We start from the raw sequence: 26,961 nt of genomic DNA, 5'->3' as shown, positions 1-26,961 counted from the left end.
CTTTCAAAATAAAAAAGTAAAGATATTAAAGGTTGTGGCTATCATTTGGTAAGAGAACTAGAACAACTGGAAAGAATTATACTGCAGACTCAGAAATCAATGCTGGGGGGATCTTAATACACTTCCCTGCTGTGACCTCCCTGTGTAATGCATTTGCTAAGTTTGCATGCCTTGGGAGGTTATTCTTGCAGATAATTTTCACATATTGCTCAGTATACTGTGTTGGACAAAGGCATTCATGTTGCTCAGGGAAGGATAATGCTGTGTTTAAGGAGCGCTTTCTTTCACAGAAGAGCTAGGAATCCGACATTTGGCAAAATCGGCTTTCCTGGGGAGCATTTCCCCCATTTTCCCACAGTCATAGAACTTTTCTAAAACAAAACATGATAATATATTAGGTTTATAATTGTAGATTGTTATTTTTGACTACTACATAAAATTTCTTAAATCTGGAAAAATTAATAACTCAAAAATTTCATTAAAATTCAAGATGTAATAAAACTCATAAATTTAAATTATCTAATTTCTATCTTTGTGAGGATTTACCTCTCTTTCATATATGCAAGTTTAGTCCTCTTCAATTGCATATAGACGTGTTTTTGTTTTACAAAATAGATTTGTTTTTGTTATTTTTGTCAATAAATAAAGCACAAAATATTTTAAATAAGCAAAGGAAACTGAACCCATTTGGAAACATAATTTCATATTATCATTTATGACAACATAAAAGCTTATTTAACCAGAGAAATACATATTAAAGCATGTATGGTCTAAAAAATATTACAATGTCAGAATTACTTTCTTGTACCAATATCATTAAAACTAATTGTTCTCCTCCAGTAGGTAACTTCTGTCTTCCTACCATGTTCATAGTCCTCTTTTTGATCTACCTGTCTCAAAGTCTATCAGTTTTTATATACAGTTGACCCTTGAACTGATATAATATCAGAAGGTATTAAATTTTACATCAGACTCACATGCAGTTGCCATTAAAAATGTAGTTTCCTGGGCTTTGACCCCAAATTTTGATTCATTAGGAGCAGAATGGCCCCCAGAAAACTGAATTTTAATAGGCATTTCTGGTAATTTTGAGGTACTCTGTGGATCAGAGCTTGAGAAATAGTGTTCTTTATATATTTTTTCAAGAGATAAATATACAGATCATTTTCAAGAGAGTATCATTTGTATACATATTTATATTCATAATACAGATAATTTTCAAGACTTCAATTTATATATATTACATATAAAAATATTTAACTTATTTATATATAAATGAGACTCTTGAAAACTATCTGTATTATAGGTGTTAAGCTTGGATCAATCAGGGGTTTTAAATTTGATTACCAATTAAATTTTAAAATAATTCATTTTATGCCTCTCTGCTTAAAAATCATTACATATAGATTATTTTTCCACCAATCTATAACCCTTGAACAAAATCTTAACACTCTGCCTGTCACGATTATATTTGCTTATCTTTAATGGATTTTAGGAGTTTTAACCCACCACACAATTTTTATATACAGTTGACCCTTGAACTACACAGGGGTGAGTGGTGCCAAACCGTTGCACAGTTGAAAATCCATGGTTAAATTTTGACTCCCCCAAAATGCAACTACTAATAGCCTAGTTTTGGCTGAAAGCATTACCAATAACATAAACAGTCAATTAACATATATTTTGCATGTTATATGTATTGTATACTATATTATTACAATAAAGAAACTAGAGAAAAGCAAATGTTATTAAGATAATACGGAAGAGAAAATATATCTACTATTCATTAAGTGCAAGTGGATCATCATAAAGGTCTTCACCCTTATCATCTTCATGTTAAGTAGGCTGAGGAGGAAGAAGAGGAGGGGTTGGTCTTGCTGTCTCGTGGGTGACAGAGACAGACGTGGAAGAGGTAAAAAGGGAAGGAGGAAAGGCCGGCACGCTGGGTGTAATTTTGTGAAAGCACACTGTAATTTCTGCCTGGCTTTTTGCTTTTCATTTATCTAAAAACGTTTCTATAAGGCACCAATCCTTCTTCCACCATTTGCTCCAGTGTCAGTACCCATATCATAGAAGTGTCCATGCCGTAAAAGAAGTCAAAAGCAGTCTTGAATAATCCGAACCATTCTGCCAGCTTGTCTAATGTCAATTTGTTTTCTGGCACTGCTTCTTCTCCATCTTCTTCCTATAGTCTAGCACTGGTTTGGAGGCACTCATCACCATCAAGTTGTCTTCTGTTAATTCCTCTGATTTGGTGTCTGTCACCTCTTGAATCTCTCCATGATCCGTATCTTGGGACCCTTGTCCCTTCACCTTTTTTGTTTTGTTTTGCCGTATCCACAGTCTCTTTTGTGATTTCCCTGACTGGTTGTGTCATAAGATCATGTACAACATTTAGACACCGTTTTCTCCAGTAGAATTTTATGTTTCAGGCTTCGTGGCTTTTTTCTATAACAATGATAGCATTTTCAGTGGTGTAATTCCAGACTTGCATGGCATTCTCTCCGCTGGAGTTCTCTTCTATAGCATGGACAACTTTTCCATACAGTACCATGTGTAATGAGCTTTAAAGGTCCTCCTTATGATACAGTCTAGAGGCTGAATTAGATACATTGTCTTAGAGGGCAAGTAGACCATTCATATGTCTTCAGTGTTGAACTCATGGGGTTCTGGGTGGCTGGAGGCATTGTCTAATATCAAAACAACTTTAAAATGCAGTCCCTTACTAGCAACGTACTTCCTGATTTCAGGGACAAAGCATTGATGGAACCAATCCAGAAAAAGCATTCTCTCATCCAGGCTTTCTTGCTATACAACCAAAAGACTACCAGCTGGTGTTTATAGTTTCCCTTCAAGGCTTGGGAGTTAACAGCTCTATAGATAAAGGAAGTCCTGATTATAAACCCAACTGCATTTGTACAAAACAGTAAAGTTAGCCTATCCTTTCCTGACTTAAATCCTGGGATTTGTTTCTCTTCCTAACAAGTGTCTTTTGTGGCATTTCTTTCTTCCAGAATAGGACAATTCTATCTGCACTAAAAATCTGTTCAGGAAGATATTCATTTCTCCTCAATGAGATTCTTAGTGGCATCTGGAAATGCTTGTGGTGCTGCTTTGTTGGCAGAAGCTGCTTCTCCTGTGTTTGACAATTTTTAAGCCAAATCTGTTTTTAAAATTATCAAACCATCCTTTGCTGACATTAAATTCTCCAGCTTTTGGATTCTTCATCTTTGTTTTGCTTTAATTTGTCATAGAATAATTTTGCTTTGTAGGCCGGGCACGGTGGCTCACCTGTAATCCTAGCACTTTGGGAGGCCAAAATGGGTGGAGCACCTGAGGTCAGGACTTCAAGACCAGCCTGGCCAACATGGTGAAACCCTGTCTCTACTAAAAATACAAAAATTAGCCAGGCATGGTGGTACATGCCTATAATCTCAGCTACTCAGGAGGCTGAGGCAGGAGAATTGCTTGAACCTGGCAGGCGGAGGTTGCAGTGAGCTGAGATTGAGCCACTGCACTCCAGCCCGGGAAACAGATGGAGACTCCATCTCAAAAGGAAAAATAATTTTGCTTTTTAAAAATCATATTTGTGTCTATTAGTATGCCTTTCTTATAGCGATCCTGCATTCACGTAAAAGCTGAATTTTCAATATGAGACAAAAAGGAATTTTGCAAAAAGTGCAAGGTTTTTGCACCTGCCGGCATAGCTGCAGCAACAGTTTCACAAATTTCCTTTTCTTTCTTTTTTTTTTTTTTTTTTTACAATGGCCCTTACACTGTATTATCTCAACATGGTGGGCAATAGCAGCAGCAGACCTCAATCTATGGTACATATCAAGCAATAAAACCTTTTCTTAAAATGTCACAACTTTTTTTCTGCTTTTTGGGAGCACTTCCAGAATCCCTAGTGGTACTTTCTATGTACTATTTTTTCATAATGTTATTCAAAGTTTACAGTGTTGCACTAAACAATGAAAAATATTCAAAACCACGAGAGATCTTTTTCTTTGAGACAGAGTCTCACTCTATCACCCAGGCTGGAGTACAATGATGTGATCTCTGCTTAATGGGGCCTCGACCTCCCAGACTCAGGTGATCCCTCCCACCTCAGCCTCCCGAGTAGCTGGGACTAGGCACACACACATCACCACATCTGGCTAATTTTTGGTATGTTTTGTAGAGATGGGGTTTTGCCATGCTACCAGGCTAGTCTCAAACTCCTGGGCTTGGTCAAGTGGTCTGCCCACCTTGAACTCCCAAAATGCTGGGATTACAGGCATGAGCCACCACACCCGGCTGAGATCACTTTCTACTGTAATACACAATTTATTTGAAAGATAAACTGCTCCCGTGGAGATGATTAGCATCACATGGCATTTTAAGCTGATACTTGCAACAGTTGAGCTCACCACAATAGCAACAGGAGGTGGCTATGAAATTATTACAGTAATACAATATGCATTACAGTTAATTTTAGGCAATTATGATTTAATATTACATCTTTACATTGGTTTACATTTATCTCAACTGCAAATGGCACTATGTATGCTCTGTAAATGTTTGTATATGTAAGTTGTGAAATTTTCATTATAGTAAATAATACAGAGTAATATCTATATATATTTTTTGCACTTGTGGCATAACTTTTTATTTTAAAAAATATTTCTATGTGACATGGTTCATCCACAAGTTTTTAAAATTGTCAAAACTCTCCAAAAAATTTTTCACTATATGTATTTAAAAAAGCACACATAAGTGGACCCACACAGTTCAAATCCATATTGTTAAAGTCAAAGTCTGTTTACATGATATCAACCCATAAAATCTAGACTTGATATCCTGTATACCTGGTAAGTTTCCTTTCACCCATTCTCTTCAAATCAGAGATCAATTTAATCAGTCCCCATACCAGTGAGACTACTGAGCCTACATAAGCAACAATGAGATTCTATTTACTTAGAGGATATGTTATCCATTCTAAGAATTAATCATACATCATCTCATATTTGCAATTGCATTTATTCCTCTTGAAATTTCAGGGCTCAATAAGGCCTCTTTCAAATTATAAAGAGATGGATAGAAAAGGGGAAAAAATCAAATAAAATACTTTAATACTTATCGGTGGTTCTTACAATAACAATAATTTAAAAGACTTCTTGCTGGGCACAGTGGTTCATGCCTGTAATCCCAGAACTTTGGGAGGCTAAGGAGGGCGAATTACGAGGTCAAGAGATCGAGACCATCCTGGTCAACATGGTGAAACCCCGTCTCTACTAAAAATACAAAAATTAGTTGGGCGTGGTGGCGTGTGCCTGTAGTCCCAGCTACTCAGAAGGCTGAGGCAGGAGAATTGCTTGAACCCAGGAGGCAGGGGTTGCAGTGAGCTGAGATCGCTCCACTGCACTCCAGCCTGGCAACAGAGTGAGACTCTGTCAAAAAAACAAAAAATTCTTAGAAAAACACAAACAAATGATCAGTGCCATAGACACAGAGCTTCTAGATTTAAAATCAACAATGTTACTTTATGTTGTTGTTTGATGGTAGTCCAGTCTTACTATGTCAATGATATTTATGTCATTTATAATAGGAAAGAATAAAACAGATCTGTGATTAAACCTGGTGGGACTTTATTAACTAACTTGTACAGATAATGAGCCAACATTTGCTTTGTGAGGTCAAAATAAACAACACAATATTTTCACAGTCATTACATTGCCAAATGTCATATTGTAGAAGACCAAACAGTTACAGATATTGCTTACAAATTTAGTCAATCCTATAGATAAACTGAGCATTTACATTATTTTAGATGAAGCCTATTTCAAAATGCATTGTAAGAGTTATTCTCAATCATATTTTAAAGCATAATTACTATGACAATATATTATTGTAATAGTGTTTTATATAGTAATATTGTTTTATAATTATATACATAATTACATTATTACAATAATAAATACAATTGAAATTTCAAATTGTACTATCCAAATTGTTACATGTGGGTTGCCTTCACACCAAGAACTGCTATGTGAAATTTGTAACAGCAGATATATGAGTTTAAAGTTAAAGTTGGTTTATTTGGCACATACTTGGTATGTGCCACTCCTGGAGCCTGAAAAAGGGGTGAGAAAAAGTATTACAAATCTGTACAAAAGATCGAAACATCTTACCATACGATTGCAAACCAAGTAAAAACAATAATAGAACTAGTAGGTTTTTCTCCTCTTTCTTTTCAATCTAAATTAAAAAATATCATCAAGCAGGCAAATTTACTAGCATCACAAAGTAGACTGGTAATTCCACATGGGAAATTATCACAGCAATTCATTATTAATATTCCTCAATAATTTTATGCATGTCTTCTGTGTACATGCATAAAACTGATATGCCAAATAATCACAGTGCAGAAAAGATGATTAAACAAAAGATCTACTTGTTTCTTAAGTACATGGTAACTTGGACTGGCTCAGCAGTAAACATTACATCATAAAGACAAGCATAACATGTGGTTAAGCAAGAATTCGAAAGGCATGAGGAAAGGAAACAATAAAAGCCTCTATGAGCCAGTGTTTCAACCACACTACAGTGATCCCCATGTCTTTATTCCTGGAAAAATGAGACAGCAAACATTTCCAAAATAAAACTGCTAAGGCCATCCTTCATTAAGAAATATGTGCTCACCTCCATAGATTCAGGAAACATGGCATTCTTTTTCTCCTTTTCATGGAGCTCCAGGGATCTCAGCTCACAGCAGAACCCAGTCCCTGCCTACAAATTTTCACTGTGAGCCATAAGGTTCCCTGTACACAATGGGGCCAGCTGGTAAGCAGAGAACTAGAAAGCAAATGATTTAGATTGCCTGATGAAAACGTTAACATCAAAAACAACATGCCATCGGGATTGAGCACCAGGACAAAAATAGCTATGACAAAGCAACAGTGGAAACAATTCTGCAGGTAACTTGGTTGGCAAGAATTGGCCAAAGAAGACTCACTGGTCAACATGATAACTTGGGTCTAAAAGTGAATTCAATTGAAAATGAATATTTTCTGTTACTGTTTTTTCAACTACTAGTAAATTTAGTCTACTGTTGCCCTCATATTGCTCTGTCCTCACCATCCACCTAGCCGTCCAAGATAAAATCAGAGTGATTTTCGGAAAAGAAAATTCCAAAATATTAAGTTAGGAAAAGAAATTTCCAAAACATTAAGGATTCTTTGAAACAATCTTGTCCTTTAGTCTTAGAATAAAAACTAAAATGTAGTCTAGCAAAGTTGGCATCTTTTAAAAGAAAAAAACACTAAAAAGCACTCAAAATCTAGGCCTCAATTTTTGTTATAGTACAAAAACAATATATGCTCATGGGAGAAAATAAAATAATGGCAAGAAAAATGCAACATAACAGACATCAAAAACCCATCTGGGGAAAAATAAGCAAAGTAATTGAAACATAATTAAACCATATGATTTGTATCCATGCAGATCCTTTTTTATGCATACATATTTATATATTTTTTAACTATTATATATAGCACATTAAATATCCATTTAGTTGTTTCAAATTTACAATACGATAACATAGAAAAGAAATACGGGCTAAAAGTTACTAATACAATAATGAAAAATGTAGGAAAATGAGAAATTAGACAAATTAAATTTTTAAAAATACATGAGAATATAACAAAATTGATAGTATAGAAAATATTGACTGAAGAGTCTTGCTTTCAAATTCTCATTGAAACCAATTTGTTTATTGACTTGCTGAAAGCCCAAATATTTTTTATCAACATATATGCTACCAACAGTTTGCAATATACACCAATATGTGCTCACATACATTTTTATATAGGTTCATTACATAAAATGATTAAGAATTAGACTAAATGAAAAGTCTAGTGTACTAGTTTCCAATAGCTACTGTAACAAATTACCACAAACTTGATTTACACAACAGAATTTTATTCCCTCACGGTTCTGGAATGCAGAAGTCTGAAGGTGAAGTCTTTTCAGGGCTGTGTGTCCTCCAGAAACTCAAGGAAAGATTCCATCACTTGCCTCTCTCAATTTTTGGTCAGTGCCAGCATTCTTTGGCTTGTGGATGCATCACTCCAATCTTAGTCACCATGGTCTCATTACTCCCTCCTCCTCTCTGTGTGAAATTTTCCTCTGCTTCTGTCTTACAAGGACACTAGTGTGACATTTAGGGTCCACTGGGATAAACCAAGATAATCTCCCTGTGACAAGATACTCATTCATATCTACAGAAGACCTTTTTTTCCAATAAGGTAATATTTACAGATTTTGGGGATTAAGAGGTGATGTCTCGGAGGAGGGTAATTTTCAGCCTAACACAGTCTACCCTCTGGACTTCAAAGATTCACATTCACCCCACATACAGTATACATCCACCCCAACCCAATGTCCACAAAAGTCTCAACTTATTACAGTGAAGTTCAAATTCTTATCTAAATAATAAATTGCTCAAAAGTCCTAAATCTTGTTATCTAAATCAGCTATGGGTGTGATCCATCCTGGGACAAAATCCCTTTCCATCTATGAACCTGTAGACTACAGAGCAAGTTATCTATTTCCCAATTATGATGTTAAGACAGGCAAAGGATAAGTTATCAACATACCCATTCAAAGAGAAGAAAAGAGTCACTGATCCCCTGCAATGCTGAATCCAGCAGAAAAAAATTCCATCAGGTTTCATGACCTAGGAATACCCCTCTGGGCTTGGGACTCTGCCCTCTGGGTCAGAAGCTCTGGCCTCTGTGCCCACGATTCCAGCCTTGGAATCACTATTCCTTTTTACTTGAAAGATAGTACATAATTGAAGTTGAGTAGTTTTATCAGCCTGCTTCCTACCTATAAAAATTTTGAGTGTCCAACAGCCTTCCCTCACTTTGTCTTGTCTCTGTACCTTTCGTTCCAAACTGACAGAGTTTCTGCTGACATAACATTATCAAAACCTTGCAAGTTTCCTGTATATATAATGAGGATTTACACAATTATACAAGAGGCTCCTCCCCAGGTTTTTCCTGGATAGTCTCATATCTTTATTTGTGGCTTCCACTGGGCTGGTTGAATGGATTCATGAGTCCCATATCTAATCTCTTTTGCACTAGCAAACTTTGTCTAGCCACAACCTTAACCTTGTTTCCAGCATGCATGTGTAACAGTGAAGCTGCTAATTTTAACATCTTTTGCAATCTGTATAAGCAGGATATTTCCCAAATCATCAAACGCTGGCTCCTTTTTGCTTAACAGTTCTTTCCTCAAATATCTTTCTCTCCTCACACTTTACTATAAGCAGTAAAAAAAAAAAAAAAAAAAATCATGCTCTATCTTTAGCACTTTGCTTGGCAATCTTGTCAGCTAAATATACAAGTTCATCACTTAGAAGTCTTACTTTCCACATAACTGCAGGATATCACTTAACTAAATTTTCTGCCACTTTATGACAAGGTGCCACCATTCTTCCAGTTTCCTATAGCATGTTCCTCTTTCCTCCTTTATCAACAGTGCCTTTAATGTCCATTCATCTAGCAACAGTGTCTTGATGATGCTATACATATTTTCTAAGATGAGAAAGACTTTCTCCACACAACTTCCACCTCTTCACTGAGCCCTCACTATCAATCTTTAACATTCATTTTTCTACCAATAGTCTGTTCAAGGCAATATAGACTACTTCTACCATGTGCCTCAAAATTCTAACAGCCTCTATACATTACCCAGTTCCCAAGTCACTCTACATTTTAGGTACTTAGGTAGTTTACTCCCGGAAACAAAATCTGCATCAGTCAGGGTTCCACCAGAGAAACAGAACCAGCTGAGATATATCAATGTATGTATACACACATATACATGGCAGAGACTTGTTGCAAAATATTGGTTTATGCAAGAGTGGGGACTGGTTAGGCAAACACCAATCCATAAGACAGACAATTAGGAGGTGTAAGCTGGAAACTCTCATGCAGGAGTTGACACTGTAATCCACGGGAAGAATTTCTTTTTTCTTTAGGAAACTTCAGTTTTGCTCTGAACTTTCAACTGACTGGTTCATGCCCACCAGAAAATCCAAGATAATCTCCCCATCGGATCTTTAACTTAATCATTTCTGCACAGACCTTTTTATCCAAATAAAACCACATTTACAGGTTTCAGAAGTTAAGATCTGATATTTTTTATGGGGAGGCATTTTTTTAACCTACTACCACTAGTATTTAAAGAAATTCATCTAAAATTTCCTTGGATCTGACCCACAATTTTTTATTGCAATTTTATTAATTTCTATTTTTTCAAGCCTATTATTTTCTAATTATCCCAAAATACAGACTTTCTCTTTAAATACCTTTGTTATTATTTCGATACGTTCCATTTAAAAATATTTTAAGATCACTTCCACTAGCCAAAACTGGTTCTTCGTGTTCTATTCCCTGCTTACTGTTTGGTGTTCTTTTGTATCCATCCAAGCAGTAAGACTTTGGAGAGTCATCTCTTATCTTACCCACATCCAGTGGATCCTCAAGCCCTGCTAGTACCTGTTTAGTTCATTTCAAATCCATCCCACTCTCCCCCTCCCAACTCTGACCATTCTTGCTTTAGTTGTTACTAGAGGTGACAGAGCTTACTAACTGCTTCCAGTCAAAAGTTTTAAGTAGGGAAGTAGGGCTCCCATTACTCTCAGAATTAAGTGCAAACAGCACAGACATCTAAAGTCCTTCCTGGTTTGGCCTCTATCTATCCCTAAAACCTTACATACTGTTTCTATCACTTTCCTTTCATGTACCACATGGCAGCCTGAACTATGTTAGTTCTTCTCAGAATATGTTTTCTTCTGCTTCTATATTTTGGAACATGCATGCTGCACACTCCTGCCTTGCCAGGCCAAACAACTTTGATGAGCCCACTCATATTTATCATCCAGAATTTGGCCAAGAGAGTTGTGTTTATAAGAAGGCATCCCTATACATTTTAAATAGGTGAACTGTATGTGAATTATATCTCATAATATTGGTTTTTTTGTTTTTGTTTCTTTTGAGACAGAGTCTCCCTCTGTCACCCAAGCTGGAGTGCAGTGGCATGATCTTGGCTCACTGCAGCCTCCACCTTCCAGGTTTAAGCGATTCTCCTGCCACAGCCTCCCGAGTAGCTGGGATTATAGGCATCCACCACCACACCTGGCTAATTTTTGTATTTTTAGTAGAGATGGGATTTCACCATGTTTGCCAGGCTGGTCTAAAACTCCTGACCTCAAGTAATCCACCTGCCTTGGCCTCCCAAAATGCTGGGATTGCACACATGGGCCACCTCGTCCGGCATGCAATTTTTTTTTTTTTAAAGAATGCATAACTTTTGGCAATGCTTGCAGACTCTGTAAGCTTATACACATCTTCCACGGCCTTTCAGGCTCCCCACATACCTACATTTATAACATTCATACTGTGTTGCCATCTATTGGCTCATCTGACTCCTTGATGGCCAGGCCATGATTCATTAATCTTCACATTCTCCTCAATTAGTATGATGCCTGGCACAAAGTAGACACTCAGTAAATACTGTTGAATAAATAATTGAAAGAATATAATCTTTAAACACAGCAATTCGTGGTTGAAACAGGTTATAATAAATCTATCCATTATTAGACCTGAGTTTACAGTTTCCTGAAGTGAAGTTAATTAGGTATAATTTACTACTTAGAAAGTAAATTACTTTTAGGATTGAATTACTTTTAGGATTGACACATACTAGTTTTCAAATTCAAAGTATTGACATGTGAATGTACTTGTACTTTGAAGCAATATAATCATTTCCTAATAAATTATAGCACTAGCCATTAATTTTCATTCTGGGAGTTAGTGTTCATATGTATCAATCTGCTTACAGGGATGAATCACCATTAGACTGACATAAGCTGTGTTTAATTAGCTTTAAAGCATTTTTCCAAGAGCTTCTGTCCTTCCATCTGAAGCTCCATTAATTTTCTTGGCTGCCACATTATAGAATAAAGTGAATATGCCCTTTATAGTAGAGCCAAGTCATTTATTACAACTACTTAGAACCATTATTCCCACACAACAGAAGAATGTTTATTTCTTTGCGTCACAAAATATATAAACTTTATGGATTTTTTCTATTTTCAAAGCTTTTCCACAAATGATAAGAATCCATTTGCACAGCATAATAAAAACCAAGCTTTCATTAATTGTAAAAATTAAAAAAAAAAAAAAAAAACAGCTTGTAACGCTATCTATTCTTATTTGGAAGAAAATACAGACCAGAAGAATTGTTTCCAGACATCAGCAAATTTGAGACACTTAACCTACGAATTGCTTTCCTAACAGGGTGCATTTCCTGGCATAGGAAACTTGGCTTCCTTTTTGCCATTCATCAAGAAAGAGAGGGGAATGGAGGAAAAGAAGTAAAGGGGCCCCTCTTGTCTTCCCCAATCTATTGGGCTGGAGTAGGAGAGTCTCACTCAGTAACTCCCAGTTTTCTACCCACTAGATTTAGGAGGAAAAATTTCATCTCAATAACCTCTACTACCCTATTTACATTAATCTTTGCCTCAGCACCTTGTTTGTCTATCTTTTCGAACTTGGTAATTTAGTTTTTGCTTGTTTATTCTTTTACCATCTATCTCCTAGGCTGTAAGCCTCCATGAGGCAGCCACTGTGTTTCCCTCACCACTGAAGCTAAACGTTACAGGGATGTAAGAAGTATTGGGAGGAAAGAAGGAAATGGTTAAAATCTAAAGGACCACACTCCCTGGAATGGTAAATTATTCTAGTGCAACAACTCTAGACAGGAATAAGTCTTGAACAAAGTGGGAGCAGGCAGGGCAAAAACAAACCCAAATCAGTGTCTTTTTGGGGATAAAAGCGAGAAACAAGCAGCCATGGGAAAGGAAAGCATCTTCTAAGCACTCCTCATTTTGTATTTAATATTTCTTTTCTTTTTCTTTTTTCTTTTTTCTTTCTTTTTTTTTTTTTTTTTTTTTGAGATGGGGTCTTGCTCCGTCACCTAGGCTGGAGTACAGTAGTGCAATCTCGGCTCACTGCAACCCCTACCTTCCAGATTCAAGTGATTCTCCTGCCTCAGCCTCCCGAGTAGCTGGGATTACAGGCACATGCTACCACGCCCGGCTAAATTTTTGTATTTTTAGTACAGACAGGGTTTCACCATGTTAGCCAGGATAGTCTCGATCTCCTGCCCTCGTGATCCACCCTCCTCGGCCTCCCAAAATGTTGGGATTACAGGCGTGAGCCACCACACCGGCCTATGTTTAATATTTCTTTTCTCTTTTTAGGTTTTATTAAGAGATTTCAATAGTATCGTGTTCAAAGTAAATATGTGCTCCTCACATTGAATTATGGTCTACACAGACCTGCCGGTCAGTCTGCCCTTTCTAATATTGTTTCTACAGGAGAATGAGTTACAGATTCCAAATAACTGACTCACAAACATTTAGAACACAGTCACATCCTAAATTATACCCAAGCTCTCATGTCTATTGCCTATTTCCGTCTTCCTCTTTTTCCTTCTCTTCTACCCATTCCCCTTTCTTTCTCTCACCTCTCTTTGTGTTTCTTATTCTCTCTCCCTCATACACACACATCCACACACACACACACATTTTATACTCTGAAACAATACCATAAACAAATAATCACACCAAGTCTTATATCCAGTTACCAAAGCTCATAATTTTTCTTAAATAGCATCAATTATGGCTCAGATATGTTGAGCTGATGCTACCCTATTGAACTTGCTCTATGCTTATTAATGCCCTAGTCGAGGCCTTCTACTTCATGCCTGGTCTGTCAAAACAGCCTGCTAACTAGTGCCCTGTTTCCAGTTTCTTCTCCTTTCCAATCATTCCACACACACCAGAAGCTCATACACTGCCTCTAAAACTGTTCTTTTTACTATATCATCCTTTTTTCTCACAAAACTTCAATGACAAATGAATAAGGTTTACTTTTCAAACTTGCAGTCAAGGCTCTCCATTTCATGGCCCTACCCAAGTTTCAACCTTTACTTTCTAACACCCAACAGAGACCATTCTGTGCAGATTCAGGAACTTATTAAGATCATTTCATTATTTCCTGGGCACACCTTTAACCATCTCACATATGTGTCTTCATTCGGATGAGTTCTCTCTCTCCTGTCTTCCTTTAATTCCCAGTCATCCTTTCATGAACAAACCTGGCCCAAACCCTTGGTAAAAATTTTTTCAAGCACCTCAATAACAGAATTACCTTCCTATACTCTTTCAGCACTTAGAATATCCCCATGCATTTGTGCAATGTTCTTACGATTTTTAAAAATTTCCTACGTAAGCTTCACAACAACCCTATGCAGTAAGCATTATAAGCATCTACACTATTCATACTTAGAGAAAGATATTCAGGGATGTGAGGTGATTTCTCCAAGCTCACACTGATGAAATGTAGCAGTAATCATCTCCAAACCCTGGCTTTCTGACTCCATATCAGATTCATATTTGGCCCATACTATAAACAGTTGGTAATTATTTGCATCAATTTTTTCAGTCTTCCAAATTAAATTATAAGCTTCTGGAAGGCAATAGCATTATATAGAACTTGCCCCAGTACATAATCATACACAAGATGAAATTCAATGAAAATTTTATTAAGTAACTTTAAGAGCAGTTTAATCCCTCTGCCCTATTTAAGAAGCTTTGGTGGTACCTCTCTCCCTCTTATGTACAATATTTAAATTCTGAAATCTCAACTGAACACTTTGTGATAAATGTGATAAAAATACATCTCAACTATTACTTCACTTCTTAACCTAGCTCCCCACAAAGCAAATTTCAAATTTCTTGAGGGTAGGTACCTTTGATGAATAAAATAAGATCTGCTGGTATTTAAATGTTGGCCATGAGTTGTAGGAATAAAACGTGGGGGCAAACTATATTTTTAAAACTCACCTGAAGTTCAGAATCACCTGGGACACTTGCTAAAAATGTAGATATCTAGGATTCAGATTCAGTACTTTCTTAGTCATGTTTCTCTAGCCATGATTTTTATTGAACACAAGATCCCAAAAAGCATACTATGAAACAATAGATGAGTGGTAAAGTGACATTGACTAAAGGCTCAGCAACAGACCATGATGTTTGTGTTAACCATGCATTTGTTTGGGCATGAATGCTTGTGGTTTGTGACTCACCCTGTTTGCAAAATTCTTCCTGGTTTCTAAAAGAGGATTCAACATTTCAATATTTTATGGTGTTTCACAAGGAGCTTCTACAACATCTAAAATCTGGAAGTCACTGAACAAATAATAGGGCGTCTGAGAGAAGAATTTAAATAACCGAAAGGATTTCAAAATAGGAAAAGAACTTCATCTTTTAGAACTGAAATGAGAAGGTACTCACAGGCTCTCCCCGTGTTCCATCCTGCCCTGGAGCACCAGGGGATCCTGCTTCTCCCTTTTAATGATTTGATAAAAAGAAATAGAGAATTCAGTTTTGAGGTCCGCTTACCAAAATAACAACACATAACATTACATATTAAAGAACATTAGATACAAACAGAAAAATTAATATTACTTCTGGACTATTGATATTAACTTTTCCCGACATCAAACAACTTTTTCAGAAATTCAAAAAGTGACCATATAAACAACAAAAATGTGTACATAATGGCAGATAATTGAGTTAAGTTATAAAATAAGTGTGGTACTGTATAGTCATTCTTATGAGCATAGACCATCTTATCTCCAAGGTAAATGTGACCAATATTCTATATCAGTCCTGTTCATGTTTACTTTTTCATTTTTACTTTAAAACTGATCATTATATTGGACCTAATTTGACCTTGCCTTCAAAGAGTTATATTTTAAAGTAAAAACAAAACTTTCATTAGGAATGGAGCTATTTATAGGTTATTAGTTGAAATTATCTGGCACTTTAGTATACACCTATTTAAAATAAACATCTAAAATGCATATTTTAGGTAGCTGTTAAAATTATAATTGTTTTTAGTTATATATACCTTTACATTACTATGTTCAAGTTAAGTATCTTATTTTACATCTACCTTTTGGAAGCTAACTTTCTTTCCCAAATCAATCAATTGCTAGTGAATACAAATGTATCTGACATTTTATCTACTAAAACAATAAATATTAGCTGAAAATAATCCTAAAATGTATAATATCTGCAGATTAGTACAACTATTAAACTGTCCGAGCAAAATAAAGAATAGCAAGGAAAAGCCTGTTGACACATATACACACACGTACACACCCCAGACTTTTTGAAATCTAAGTCATTATGAGCCATGTGTTTGTTTCTGTCCAGCAAAATGCTACATCTCTGCAAGCAATTTGCCACACTTGATTCATACCAGAAAGAACATTTAATCCTAGATGAAAGCAAGATAGGAAGTAAAGCAAAAGCATTTTTTCCTGTAAATGTCTCAAATACCTGAGTTGAAATAAGTTTAAGGGAGAAAGAGTCTCAGAATGCAATGTACTGAAGCATATTACAACACTGTCATCCATAATTTCCTATTCTAATAAATTTCCCAAAATTATAGAAAATAAAGCACAGAAGAGCCTCTAAAATGTTGCAAACATAATCAGCACTTAGAAAACAATTCAACCATATTACATTATCTAAACAACAATTCTCCCACTTGTGTGAATTCCTGCATTTTATTAGACTGTGAAATGCTGACTAAAGCCAAATATTTCATCTATAACAGTTTTATTTACAAACACTAGATGACAATTGAGGATAAAAGGAGCAAAGATTAATGCTTTCCTGAAAATTAGCCAAATTAGAGGGAGAGAAGTTATTGCTAATCCAATAGTTCTACAGAAAAGCATATAAAAATATTGGAGGAAAAAATGTTGGATCTACTTAGTTTGAAAGCTACAGTTTAAAAAGCCTAAAAAAATCAAGACAAGGATATGTTAGATCCTAATACTATGGAGAAACAATGCAATATTTTTATCTGAACTCAATACTTGCATCAATAGTCAGAAGGAATCTCTCGTATTAGTAGTTCTCAAATATGGTCCTCAGACTAGGCAAGATCAACTTCTTCATTTAACATGGCAACTTCTTCAGAATGTAAAATTTCAGGCCATACTGCAGCATACTAAGCCAGAATCTCTGGGTGGGGGCCAGCAATCTGTGTTAATAATTTTTCCAGGTGATTCTCATGCAGCCATTTGAGAACCAGCACTGCTATAAGACATTAGATCATTTAACTTCTCCTACTTCCAGGTACTGTCATATGTGACTTATAAAACAATCTGTAGTTTATATCTTCTGTATATAAAATAAAGAGGGTAAGGAAGTTGCCAAATAGTAGAAACAATTAATTTGAGATTATTAGGTTGGTGCAAAAGTAATTGCAGTTTTTGCCATTAAAAGTAATGGTAAAATACATGATTAGATGACTACTTTGATTTATAAAATCATGACTACTTTGATTTATAAAATCTCTACTTTTTTCTACCTGTCCAATGACCTAATATCATTTTATTTTAATTAGCAGGATTTTAGAAAACATAAGTAGCCATCAGCAAAGTTTATCAACAATGAAGTTCCACAATTATTTGAAGATTCAACTGACTGTGTTCTTCCTACTTTATATTAGACACTTAACATATTAACTGAATAAAATATCACATTCTTTATTATCTATAGCGGTGATTCTTAAAATTTAGCTTCATCTGAATCACCCAGAAGGTTTGTTAAACTGCAGATTGTGGGTCCCAACCCAGAGTTCCTGATACGGTAGGTCTGGGGCAAACTCCCGAAAACCACATTTCTAATAAGTTTACAGAAGGTGCTGAGACCGCTAGTCTTGGGACAACACTTTGAGAAACATTACTCTAGCCCAGATCTCAAAATAGACCTACAGACTCTTTCTGCATTTATGAATCCCTCTCTTCTATGAACTTCTATAGCATTGTATAGCTTTTCACTTAGTACTGTATTTTATTATGCTAAGTTGTTCAGCAGGTGTCTTGTTTATATGTGTTATTTGCTTGACTTAAGCATTCTTTTAAAGGTAGAAAACATAACTTATATGAGTTTTTTTAATCACCTACAACACTTAGACTAGTGCCAAACATAATATAAAACTACAGGTACCCTTCTTTACAATCATTAGAGTATATCAAGGAAGGAGGAACAGACTATTTATTCCTCAATGTTCAGTTTCAAGGGGATAAAGGAAAAGGGAATAGCATTTGTGGATAAAGCTCTAGAATTTACTGTTGGACAATTATGCAGTTAGTTATTACAAGATAATGGCCAGTCACCTTTACCTAAGAATACTCTCTTCATTTTTAAATAATGGATTTTAATAATGTTTCATCAAGAAATGAAAGGATAATTTCTACTTGGCATTTTCCTCAAAATAATCAAATGCAAGACACTACCAGCTTGTGAACTTTAGTATTGTTACCAGAACTTAACCTGATCACTTGATTACTTTTACAACCTGGATAACCCAGTGCAGGCCAGTTTGCTTGGCATTTGAAAAAGTATAAAACACGGCCCCATCTCCAATTTATTGTTTTTCTATTCTGTTATTAACTCCCTTCTTGATATAACATAATTGAGAAAATGTCATGCTTAACATTATTCCTCCATTTAATTTCTGCAGCTAACGTCAAAAATGATTTATTCCACAACAAAACAGTTATTTAAAGAAAGGAAATTTAACTAAAACCAGGCATGTAAAACTTGCACTCCATGTGTATTTCCTTTCATGCTGTGATCCTTGGTATTTACCCACAAAAAATAAAAGGATGGAAAGTAATTAGTTTGCTTATAACAATCTTCAAAATCAGGTGGAAGGTATGGTTTACTGATCATGAAAATACAGTTTAATTTTGAGGAAGATCCTTGCTTTGTTAAGGAAACACTTTATTTTGACTTTGATCTTATGGCATAGTTTATTCTTCGTTTGTAAACAAATCTCTAGCATGCCTGCGGATGTACTGAAGATGCAGGCTGAGGAAGCTTCTCCTGGCTGACCAAGTAAACAGACATTTGGAAGGTATCATGCACAGCAGTGGGCATACAAACTAGACCTGGAACCCTCATTCTGCCATGGAACTAGCTGTGCATGTTTAACTAATACCCTTCATCTCTTTGAACCTGATGTTATGCATAAAATGACATTAATACTCCAAACTTCATATATTTTGTTTTTTAAGAAAACAAGAGCCTTTGTGAAAATGCCTTACGCAACTCTTGGCACAGAAAGGGAGATCCACTGCCACCAAAAAGTTGAGGTTTTAACAATCCTTTATTCATGATGTATTTTTTGGCTATATTATTTTCAAATAATATATATTATTTTAATACTTGAATTGCTATAGTTTGTCATTATAATTTTTGCAAAATGAGTATTTTTAAACGTAAAGCCAATCCTTCTTTATTCTAGTTAAGATATCATTAAAAGGCCGGGCATGGTGGCTCATGCCTGTAATCCCAGCACTTTGGGAGGCTGAGACGGGTGGATCACGAGGTCAGGAGATCGAGACCATCCTGACTAACAAGGTGAAACCCCGTCTCTACAAAAAATACAAAAAGTTAGCCGGGCGTGGTGGTGGGCACCTGTAGTCCCAGCTGCTTGGGAGGCTGAAACAGGAAAATGGCTTGAACCTGGGAGGTGGAGCTTGCAGTGAGCCGAGATTATGCCACTGCTCTCCAGCCTGGGTAACAGAGTGAGACTCCATCTCAAAAAGAAAAAAATATATAGATATAGATATAGATATATAGATATTATTAAAAGCAGTAGGGTCAACAGTTTCATCATTATTTTCTGTAACTACGAGAGAATATTTGGGTATAACATGATTTATAACCAGTTGGTGAGCAGAATTTTCATTGGTTGTTAAGTTATGGCTATGTCTCCTTGAACAAGTTATTTACTCTAGTTCTTTGCTTCCTCATCTGTGAAAGGGTAAATTTTTTCCACTTACAACTCATAATGATTTATGAGATTAATGAGAAAATGCATGTACAGTGCTGTAAAAAGAGCCAAGCTCTTGGAAAACATCCAATGAGTTACGCCTTTTGCTATAATTTGTCCTTTTCTGTCTTTGGTTCTTTGCATATCCAGCTTAAATACTACATTTAATTATTTCAATCACTTTCTAACTAAAATTCTTCCCCTTTACCTCACTCTGCATCCACCATACTGGCTTATGCAAATTCCAATGCTGAGTAAACCAAACTGAAAACAGCCTCAGCCTATGCTTATGTTCTAAGTATGGCTATGGAGGAAAAATACTACAGTAATCATACAGATTATAACTTCCAGCTTCAACAGGACTTCAATGCAACTTCTATATTTCCTGTATCTCCTCTCTACCACATTTTTCATGTATATAGAAAGTTTCTGCTATATAAAATATTCTCCAAACAACAAACGCTTTTTTCTCCTTGTCCCAACATTCTAAGAAAAAATGGGATACAAACATTCTGCCACCAAACCAACACACCTACCTGCATTTGCACTCATCCATTCCTCTTTTATTTTATTACAGTAAACAGGGGTCCTTCATTCAATCTAAGATAATTCCTTACAACTCTGTTCTATATCCCATTCTTTCCCCTTCTCTAAATAAGATGGAGCTTCTTCTCTGTGTATAACTGCTTACTCAACATCTTCCCGTGGATGTGCCACAAGAATCTAAAATCAACACATTATGTTTCTCACTCCTCCACATCCCCAGCAAAAAACACACCAAGTCCCACCCAGTAATCTCATTAGCTAAAGAAACTTCTAACTTCATTATACATAAAACAAGAGACAATCTACAACTAAGAAGTCCAGCAAGCTACCCAAACATGTACAACCCTGCTTATTATTGCAGGTTAAAATACGTACAGGATATTTCAAATTTGAAAAGAATTGGCAGATACCATCCAAAAAAAAAAGAATAAAAAGAAAAACACAATAAAAACTTTTCTTATTTTCCTCACACAAAAATAAACATAAAGAAAACTGAAACAAAATGCTGTAACCTGGATTAACAAACATTATACGAGTATTTTTATTAGTTAAAAAATTCAGACTGAAAATGTATAAAAGGAATACATGAAATAATTTATTCAGGAATCAAAAAGGCAAAATCATCTCAGATGAGAACAATGATTAAATTACTAGAAACGCAGGGAAAACAGATTTAACTTAAAATTATAAACGACAATGAGGAGAAAACAAGCATAGCCAATAAAAATAGACTTTTGAAACACATTAAAAAGATCAGAAATGACAGAAGACAAAGAAATTTCAACGTATCTGTAATTAGAGTCCTTGAGCTATAAACCAAAAATAAATAAATAAATAAATAACAGAACTTATATTTAAAAATATAATTCAAAAGAACATTCCAGAAAAAAAATAAAACCCTGAATCTTCCTTTCTAAAGCTTTTTGGAATAACTGGGATTTTAAATTCTGAAACATATGCTATTAGACTTTAAATGAAAAATTGTTTTTGTTTTAAACTCTCATCTTCATATGAAAAAGAGTCACAAAGGCAAGACAATTAGATTGACATCAGCAACATACATGTTGGCAGTGTAAGCAGTATTTCTAGGAAATTCAGAAAAAAAAACAGTGAAGAACAGTGAGACAAGGGTTTTATAGTTAGCCAAGTTGTCATTCAAATAATAAAAGTGTAGAAAAACATACTAAAATATCAAGAATTCAGAGTACTGTATTCACAAGCCCTTCCAAAGGAGGAAAACCTTTATTAAACCCAAATGTGACTGTGGAATACTGGTAAAGGTGCTGGTGACAAACACCGAGTATATTTAATTGCAGATCTGAAACAAAGGTAAAGTGTAAAGAGTATTTTATAAATATTATATAATCTGATAAGGTAGAAATAATATAATTAAACAAGAAGAAAAGTATAAGGAAAAGGAGAAAATAGAATAAATTCATTAATTTCCACATAGATAATAGGGTATAATTTAAATTTAACACAACAAAGAGTTGATGCTCAAGGTATATAAAGGGAGAATAACAGAATTCTGAAATGGATATTTACAAGGAGTAGTAAACATAGTATAAAGACCACTAAAATAAAAATATAAATTTTCCTAAATCCCAAAGAAATTAAAAGCAGAATAGGAAAAGGCAACAAACCGCATTGAGAAAGAAATATAATCAGTATAGCATAATTTACATAATAAGATAACAAAATTACAAAGGGAGTATTTTGACAGAGATAAGACCAAACCTATCAGACAATGAGTGAAAATAGACTTAATCTATTAAAATAAAAAAATTCAGATTGCTTTAAAAAGCAAAGAACAACTCTACACTTGATACAAGAGACACAACTACAACAAAGTGACTCAAAAAGCTAAAGCTAGACAATAGAAGGATGGGCGAAGGTGCAGCAAGCAAATAAAAATAATCAAAAAGAAAATGTGTAATCCTGATATTGGAGAAAGTAGAATTCAAGTGAAAAATTATTAAAGGAAACAAAAAATGTATTTTATAATGCCAAAGCCACAATTCAAAATGAAGATGTAGTAGTGAAAAATATCTATACAATGAATAACGTAGAAACTACATTCGTGAAACAGAAGGTGAAAGAAAAAATAGACAAAAATGCACGAATAATAGACACTAATACACCACTCTCTGTTCAAGAGGGGCCAAACAAAGAATTAAGTTACAGAAGACCTAAATAAGATATTCAATAAGGTAGTTCTTATGAATGTATATGGAGTTTTACACTCTGAAAATAGAGATTTACCTTCTCATATGCACAGGGAACATTCCTGAAAATTAAACATACAATAAGTCAAAGAAAAAATTCACTAAAACTTATAAAGAAGATTATACAAACATTCTCTGATACAGTGCAATAATATCAGAAATTAGCAACAAAATCTAAATAAAATGATATTCACCCTAAAAAGACTTTTAACTCTTTAAACAACTCTTAGGAAATACAGAAAAACTAGAATTACAAAATTACTTTTTAAAAAAGTTAATGAAAACATTGCATATCAGAATCAAGAGGATACAACTGAAACAATGATGAGAAAAATATTCATAGTTTAACTACTTAGATTAAAAAAACAAAAAATGAATGTAAATGATTTCAATTCTCAATTGTAAAAGCTAGAAAAAATGTAGGAAAAAAGAATAAAGAAATAAAATAGGATAAAAGTAAAAAACAAAAATTTAATGAAGACAAAAAATAAATTACAATGTAGGATCTTTGAAAAAATCCAACACAGGAGGGAAACCAGAAACATATAAAAATAAAAAAAAAAAAAACAAAAATAAAAAAAGTAGAGAGTGAAAGCATAAATATTCAAAATAAGAAATGATGACCAAGGGAGAATAATCATTAAAACAGAGAAAACTTTTTAAAAATCATGAGAAGAACTTACACAATTTTATACAAGTCACTTGAAAAATACAGATGAAATATTAGTTCCCTAGGAGAGTGAAGCTTATTATTATTGACCCTATGAGAGAAAGAAAGCTTAAACAGATAAATCCCCATGGAAAAAATAAGAGAAAGTTATCCAAGAACAAAAAAGAACCAGGCTCAAATGACAAAGAGGAAGAGTAGGAAAAATTCTGCAGTGCTTGATTTCAATTGTAAAGTATCAATAAGAAATTATTGTTACAATACATATAATACCAGGAATGAAATAAAGGACATTACTACAAACCTACAGACATTAAAAGGACAATAATAAGGCAATATTGTGAACAAAATATGCCAAGAAATTTGCAAGTTAAATGATATGGACAAATTCATTGAAACGTACAAATTGCTGAAGGTTGCTCAAGAAGAAAGATAAAATCTAAATAGGTGTATTATTAATGAAAATGTTCCTTAGACATACGACACAACTACAAAGCTCAGGCCCAGAAGGTTTCACTGGCAAATTCTACCAAACATATAAGGAAGAAATGACACCAATGCTATACAAATGTTTTCAGAAAATAAATGCCAGTATTGCTTTGATATTGAAGCCAGACAAAAATATCACAAAAAAGAAAACTGCTGATCAATATCATCCATGGACATAGACACAAATTATATGAAATAAAACTTTTGCTAATTGAATCCAGTAATATATAAAAAGAATATTATAAGATAACCAATTGTGGTTTATCCCAATAATGCAAAATTAGTGTAACATACAAAAATCAATGTTGCATATTAAGAAAATATGAGAGGACAATTATATAATCAAGTCAGTGAAGGCAGAAAAAGCTTTTTTTTTTCTTTTTTTGCAAAATTCAACATCTAATCATGATATTTTAAAAGAAAACTCTCAATAGACTAGGAATAAAAGGGAATTTTCTCATCCTGAGGCAGGGCTTCTATGTAAAACCAACTAACATTCAGTGTTAAAAGACTGATGGTTTCTACCTAAGGTCAGAAGCAAGGCAAAAATGTGTGCTTTTACCCCTTCTTTTCGTTATTGTATTGAGGGCTTGTTTAGTGAATAAAAATATTAAAATACATAAATAAAAAAATTAAAATAATTTATTCATATAAATTAGTATAGAAGAAGAAAACTGTTTTTATTTGTAGTCAACATAATCATCTATATAGAAAAGCCTAAGAAATCAACAAAAAAAGTTGCAGGAACTAATAAGTGAATTTAACAAGATTGTAGGATATACAATTAATATACTGAAACTAATAATATTTCCATATGTTAGCCACAAACTGAAAATAAACTTTTCAAAGTCTATTTATGAGTATGAAGACATATAATAAAATACTTAGATATGAACTTAACAGAAGACTTACAAGATCTGAAAATGACAAAACTTTGCTGAGTTAAAATAAACTCACATAAGTGAAACAAAATACCATGTTCATGGATTGAAAAATTCAATATTGTTAAGATAGCAACTCTCCCCAAATAAATTTAGAGACGTGAAGATGTTCTTCCCTCTAAGATTTGGAGCTTAAGTCTACACTCCACCTAGAGTAGGGCTAGAATTTGGTGACTTGCTTCCAAAGAACAGAATATGGGATGAAAAAGTAGCAAGGAAGCTTGTAAATACTACAAAACAAGTGATCATCATTAGTGTCACCAGTGAATATTCATCTGGATAGCATGTACATTCTGATTTGATAAATAGGACACTTGAACCCTCTGTTATCCTTTTCCAAAAAAAGAAAAAGAAAAACAACCATAATCTGAATCTAATCATGAGGAAAGCATGAAACAAACTCAAACTGAGTGATATTCTACAAAATACCTGGTCAATATTCTTCAAAATCATCAATGTCATGACAGACAAGAAATGACTGATAAACTATCACAGATCAGTGCAAAATAGGAAGGCACAACAAATAAATGTAATGTGATATCCTGGACTGGATCCTGGCACAGAAAAACTACATTAGTAGAAAAACTAATGAAACCCAAATAAAGTATGGAGTCCAGCTGACAGTAATGTGCCAATATTGGTTTCTTAGTTTTGACAAATATACCATAGTAATATAAAATGTTAACTTCAACAGAAGTCGGATAAAGGGTATGAGGAATTCTCTACTATATTTGCAACTTTTCTGTAAATCTACAATTATTTCACACTAAAAACTTTGGCTAGGTATGGTGGCTCATGCCTGTAATCCCAGCACTTTGGGAAGCTGAGGCAGGTGGATCACCTGAGGTCAGGAGTTCAAGACCAACCCGGCCAACATGATGAAACCCCATCTCTACTAAAAATAGAAAAAAAAAAATTAGCCAGGCATGGTGGTGGGTGCCTGTAATCCCAGCTACTCAGGAGGCTGAGGCAGGAGAATGTCTTGAACCTGGAAGGCAGAGGTTGCACTAAGCCAAGATCATGCCATTGTACTTCAGCCTGGGTGACAAGGGCGAGACTCTGTCTCAGAAAAAAAGAAAAAGAGAAAGAAAAAACTTCAACACATCTCACAGGCTCTCTTGGTAAAAATTTTAAAGTTGATACTAAAAATAATATGGAATTTATGTAAATCTATAATATCCATTACAATTTCTAGAAAAAAAAAACAATTAGAGTGTTTAACACCACATAATTTCAAGGTTTATTTTAAAGCTATAATAATTAAGACTGCGTTGTTGAGGAAAGAATATGGGTAGAAATTAGTGGAATGCACATATTGATCAATTCATATTTGGCAAAAGTGTTAATGTCATTCGAAGGGAAATGATAGTCTCCAATAAATAGTGCTAAAATAACTGAATCTCCATATGGGGAAAAATGAGCCTTGATTTTTATCTCATACCATACATAGAAATTAATTCAAAATAAATCAGGAGGGAGACAATCAAGATAGAGTAGAAAGCTCCACCCATTGTCACCCCCTCCCAGCAAGAACACCAAGTTAACAATTATCTACAAAGAAAAAACACCTTCAAAGAACCAAAAATCAGGTGAGCACTCACAGTACCTCATTTTAATTCCATATTGCTGAAAGAGGCACTGAAGAGAGAGAAAAAACAATCCTGAATTACCGACGCCACCCCTTCCCCATCCCCAGCAGAGGCAGCATGGAGTGGAAAGCATTTCTGGGTGCTGACGAAGGGAGAACACAGCAATTGTGAAGCACGGAAAGCAGTGCTGTCCTGTTAAAGCAGAAAGGGAAAACCAGACCAAGCTCAACTGATGCCCGCCCACAGAAGCAGGTTTTTTTTTTTTTTTTTTTTTGAGACGGAGTCTCGCTCTGTCACCCAGGCATGCATGTGGAGTGCAGTGGCATGATCTCGGCTCACCGCAACCTCTGCCTCCCAGGTTCAAGTGATTCTCCTGCTTCAGCCTTCTGAGTAGCTGGGATTACAGGCATGTGCCGCCACGCCCAGCTAATTTTGTATTTTTAGTAGAGACTGGGTTTCTCCATGTTGGTCAGGCTGGTCTCGAACTCCTGACCTCAGGTGATCTGCCCGCCTTGGCCTCCC

At 34.9% G+C, this 26,961-nt stretch overlaps 1 protein-coding gene across 3 annotated transcripts in view; it reads right to left on the bottom strand.

The window, feature by feature from the left end:
- COL21A1 (collagen type XXI alpha 1 chain) overlaps nt 1–26,961 on the bottom strand; it is a 130,793-nt gene that overhangs the window by 28,997 nt on the left and 74,835 nt on the right. For 2 of the 3 annotated variants that reach the window (XM_023222972.1, XM_023222971.1), the window contains one exon: nt 15,413–15,466. In XM_023222972.1, coding sequence (XP_023078740.1) covers nt 15,413–15,466 — 54 coding nt within the window. Of the gene's footprint in view, nt 1–6,681; nt 6,848–15,412; nt 15,467–26,961 lie in introns of those variants that run through there. The other variant, XM_023222973.2, reaches the window with a different exon arrangement.

This window comes from Piliocolobus tephrosceles, chromosome 5 (genome assembly GCF_002776525.5).
Source record: "Piliocolobus tephrosceles isolate RC106 chromosome 5, ASM277652v3, whole genome shotgun sequence".
NCBI lineage: Eukaryota > Metazoa > Chordata > Mammalia > Primates > Cercopithecidae > Piliocolobus > Piliocolobus tephrosceles.
The sequence above is the reverse complement of the archived record's forward strand: the minus strand, read 5'-3'. Positions and strand labels throughout refer to the sequence as shown.